This window comes from Sceloporus undulatus, chromosome 6 (genome assembly GCF_019175285.1).
Source record: "Sceloporus undulatus isolate JIND9_A2432 ecotype Alabama chromosome 6, SceUnd_v1.1, whole genome shotgun sequence".
NCBI lineage: Eukaryota > Metazoa > Chordata > Lepidosauria > Squamata > Phrynosomatidae > Sceloporus > Sceloporus undulatus.
Window position 1 is genome coordinate 78,881,931 of NC_056527.1, and position 5,176 is coordinate 78,887,106.

Below are 5,176 nucleotides of genomic sequence, written 5' to 3' on the forward strand. Positions count from 1 at the left end.
ATAGGCATCACACCTTCAAAATAACTCCTTTTCTTCAATTAGATATAATTAATGCTCCTGGCTAAAGTTATATCCTACTCATTATTAAAACATGATGTATTTAATATGTTGGGTATACTGTATTAAGTTTGTAAAAGCTAGGTTTTGTGTCAGGGAAGCTGGTTTTCAAATGTCTTCATGACCCACTTGCTGAGATAAGATCATATGACCCGAATTGTTCAAGTAACACTTCTGTCTGGCTTGGCTTTGACACCTTCTGGCATTAGAGGCTGGTACTTAATTCCAGTCAGCCATGAGATGCTCACAGTTAAATGCCATGCTTGTCCTACTTTCTTGCAGCCTTCATGAACCGTGAGGTGCTACCTGCTCATCAGCAATAATTAACAAACAAGTGATCAATTACTTAAGTTAAATTCAGATACTGACACTTCATGGAAGCTGAGTTGAACCACTTAGGAGTCGTTGTTGATGACACCTCTGCAGATTATCTTTAGCTGATGTGTAACCATATCTGACTAGCATACACCTGACTAGGTGAACAAGGTTTTAAATTACCGAGGCCCTAAGCTATGGAGGTTTTGCATTAAAAGTATTTATTATTCCAATAGTCTTTATTTAAAAATTGGGTCCCTAAACTGAATTTACTTAACTTATACATAAATTCGCCACTGTGTGTTCATATATGTTCCTCTGTTTGCATGTGGCATGTACAGATATTCACAACTGGCAATTAAGATGGCAGATTGAGTATGGAAGTCATTGATCTAAAGTTGCTGAATCGATGTCAAACCACAGGCAAACATTACACACACACACACACACAACACATACAGTGGGCCTTCAGTATCCACTGGGGGTTGGTTCAAGGACTCCCTATGGATAATCCGTGGATGTTCAAGTTCCAGTATATACAACGATATAGTAAAATGATGACTCTAATATAAAATGGCAAAATCAAGGTTTGCTATTGGTAATTTATATTTGTCTTGAATATTCTCAAGCTGTGGATGGCTGAATCTGTGGATAAAGAATCTGTGGATATGGAGACACGACTGTATTTACATCTCTTTGTTCTTGCCTATCTTAGGCAGTGAGACATCTATGGCAGACAAAGGTGGTGATTCAGATAGTATTGTATACAAGGGCTCACTGTACATACATAGGGTAAAGGTGGGTCCTTCTGTTGAAACTTTGAGAGTAAATTAAACAGAGTAGACAATACAGAGGAGAGAGCATTATTGTTACTTTTAAAAAGTATGCATTTAGGAAACTCAGTTACGTGCACGTCACCTTTAGTTCAGTTGAGGATTTGGACTAAAGCCTTAAGGTAAGTGTACCCTACATGAGGTTATGCTACTTTAAATTGGGTGGTTTGACTGAAGATTAAACACAATAGGAAAATATTATAAGACCTGTTTTATGCTATCAGGAACATTCAGAACATTCAGATGAAGTAAAGTGAAATATTCCATTGTGATTGCTGGGTCAAGGGTTTATCCTGAACATAATCATTACTACTACTACTACTACTTATTATTATTATTATTATTATTATTATTATTATTATTATTATTTGCTAAGATGGTCTCACCTCTGGTAACTGGTCTTAATGTATAACATCAGTGCCACATGATGGTCCCTGCCTCACAGATAGGATTAGTGCAGGAATGGGCAATCATGCTAGGTCTAAGGACCTAACTTTCTGCTCCATGAACCTCCAGAAGTTGAAGACAGCATTTTAAAAATAAATTAAAAAATTAAACATAAGAGCTTATCTAAATGGCTTATAAAAATCACACTGGGGGGCTATCTCCCACTGCTGCCCATACACTATCCTGGTCACTCATAACACCCAGGAGAGTTATGGTAAATCATCATATTGCCATTTTCCAGAATCAGTCTAAGCTCATTTTCAAAGCAAGCGATGTCAACTACGCTTTACAGCAGCTAACCATTTTTACTTAAGTGTGTTTTTAAAAAAATATGAAATATGTAGAGCCCTTTGAGGAAAAGTAGGCTTACATTAGCCCCCTTTTCCAGCATGCCAATCACTTTTAAATTTCCATCCATTAATGCCCAACATTTCTTCCTCCGCCTTTGTTGGAAAGGATGTTCGCAAAGTACTGTTTATTCTTAGTCATCACTTGCTCTTTACCCTTTAGGATTCAAACTTTCTCTTTAAAATATTGCATCTCGGTTGCTTCTAAATTGCAAAATTAGGTGTATGCCCAGTTTGATAAGTTGACCTCTCCAGTTCCAGAATGATGCCTCCTCACAAGGGTTACCATGCACTCCCTTCCTCAACTTTTCATTTTATACGCAATGATATTGATACTCACAGGCCTCACAAATTAACAAATTAAATACTATTTTAAAAGTATGTAGATTAGTGCAAAAGTGGAAATGTCAATTTTGTATTCCATCTGAATCTCTCTATTCATGCTTTACTGTTATCTGTGCTTTAAAACAGTATTTGTTTCAGTATTAATGGTGCTGTGTAAACTGTAAAATCTCAGCTAAAGTGGGAGTATCAGTGTAACTTGAGCTCCTCCACACTTCCACCAGGAAAGCTGACACTATCACTTTGAAAACAGAGCAAGTATTGTAGGCATACCCACAGTGACCACCAAAACAGCATTATATGTTAGATTAGCTTTCCCCTGCAGTTACCTTCCGACTACTGTGACCATTCATAGATGTTCTGCTTCATGTCACACTGCCGATAAGAAGTCCAAACTGGCTAGGATAGAAGATGAGGCTTTTTCAGTAAATACAGGTTGTAAAACTCCCTACATCTGAGTGCATTTCAGTTTGCTATCAAAATTTTATTTCACTGTGTTTGGGGGTTCTGATTTAACTTTTCACTTTTGTGAATTTAGCATCTGGCGTATTTTAGGGTTCGGATTTTTGGTTTTGTTTATTGTGTCTCATTTTACTTTCTCCACTGTCTTCAGCTAAAGCGAGTTGATCCTTCAGGTAGCTTTACAGTACTTTTGTCTGCATTCTTGATTGCTTGGTAACACCCTTCTGGCCTAAATGGTTAAAAAGCTTTCATATTTCATATGCAAAACGTACCCGAATTAGATGGCAATCTGTTTGTAGGGTACTATCAAATGTGACTGGCACATTCTTGTTTACATGGATAACCTCTCATTCTTTAAACATAAATGCAGAGTTATATATACTGCAAAGCAACACACTGTTAAACATACAGAGTTTGCTTTTCCAGTGGTCCCAGCAAAACAAACTTTATTAAAAGTCCATAGCATTAGATCTCCTGTTATCTGGGAAGCAACAACAACTTTAATCTACAAAGATGCTTCATGGCTAGATGTGAGGGCTCATGGCTGATTGTATGCTCTTATAGCCTCACAAAAATAAATCTCTCAAGATGGTAAGGCTTTGCCACCCTATATTCCCCTCTCACCAGTCTTTGGGCAGAACTTTATGTCAGAAAAACACTAGGGCTTCCATTTCAAATGGCAGCATTCGGTGCATTCTCCTTTCCCCTCAGTTATGTCTAGCTCAGCTTACATGTTCAACTTCTCACACTGTTCCAATGTGAATTCCTCTGCTGCAATTGGTGGAAGAAATGGCAGCAAGACACATGGTAGACATTAATGAAACAAAAGAGGGGAACATGACTTAGGGCCAGCATCTGTAGCAGCAGCTCTTGTGTTCTCTGCATTTCTCCTTCTGTGTTAAAAGTAGATGCTTAACACTTAACAAGAACCTCAGTGCAATATTAGGCTGTTCTTCCAACCTTCAGTTGTATTTTAATTAGAACACTCTCAAGACAAGCTGGTTAAAGGCAAATAAAGCAAAAGCCAAGATCTGGTATTAAACTTTAGAGACTCCCTCCTGAGCAAAGCCTTCCGTAAACCTTTGCTAATTGACAACTAAAAAAGCCACATACTTTCTTCTTGGCAGATCTCCTATTAAAGCTTCACTTTTCATTAAAAAAAAGTTTCTGGGAATACAATGGTCACAGCAATCCTGACATGAGCAGTTCCCACAGACTTCCTTCTTTTGCAGAAAAATAAGTAAAGACCTGCTTACTCCAGTGGCAACAAATTCCAAGCTTTGCCTTGTTTTGTTACTATACGCTTCACCTCAGTCCATTTCATTTCAAGGATTTTGGAGTGTACTGAAATAAAAAATGTTCATTAGGAAAAATGGTACGGAGGAGCAAAAACATGGGAGCCATGTGTAGCAGGATATCAGACCTTGGTGCTTTTAGTGGAACAAGTACTTCATAACAATTTCTGGTGTTAAATTCTTTGATTAAGAGTCATCATACAAAGGGTTGTTGTAGTTTCCCCAGGATCCATAGTCATGATCATCAAAGAGTCTTCCATAAGAAGTATGTCTGCAGATAAAAAAGAAACAACACCTTACTCTGGTGAGCCTATGCATGTTACTGTGCTTCCTTACCAGGCCTTACTGTTTACTTTGCTAGGAATAATAGAAGGAACCCTAGGAAAGTAGGCTAACACTATGGTGCAGAGACGCTGTTGGGGAAGAAATCTTTTGAACATCCCATCTCTTCCCTCTGTAGTTCTGGTATCTGTGTTTTATTATTTCAATTACTGCATTGATTATCAGACATGTAATGGTTGGCATCAAATGCTGGCTATATGGGAGATCAAACTGGGATTTAACACATCATTCCTTCATCAAAGTTCTATCAAAATTTAGGGGAAAATTACCTTTTACCCTTGTAACTTCCACAATCTCATGCTAGGAGATTCTAGAATGTTACATTCTAAAAATGTAAGGTTACATGCTCTACCTTTCATTATGTACATTTTCCTGTCAGTTTGGGGAAACTGTGTTGAAGAGAAACCAAGAAAGTGAAGAGCATCCTAGCCCAGCATCAGACTCCAAAATCATAAGGACTCTACCCTCTTTACCAGAATGAACTTTCAGACAAGTTATTCACTGTGCTAAAACTAAACCACTACAAACTGCAAGCAAGCTATTGGTGGCGGTGGTGAGAGACTGGAATTGTGGCATTCATGTACATGAGGGATAAGCATTCCCTTCTTTTCTGAGATCCCACCCACCCCACCCCTTGTACAGAATTTGCCTCAGGAAGGAAGCTCCCGCCATGATAAATAAAGCTGAGGGTGAGGAAAAGGTGGAGAAACAGAGCATAAAACAAGGGAGGCAAGGC

General features: G+C 38.3%; 1 protein-coding gene across 1 annotated transcript in view; it reads right to left on the reverse strand.

The window, feature by feature from the left end:
* Positions 1–987: 987 nt before the first annotated feature.
* Positions 988–5,176, reverse strand: part of PARM1 (prostate androgen-regulated mucin-like protein 1) — a 47,300-nt gene continuing 43,111 nt past the window's right edge. Inside the window, exon 4 of the mRNA XM_042472929.1 lies at positions 988–4,369. Within this exon, the coding sequence (XP_042328863.1) occupies positions 4,285–4,369 (85 nt within the window). The 3' untranslated portion in view covers positions 988–4,284. The remainder of the gene's footprint in view (positions 4,370–5,176) is intronic.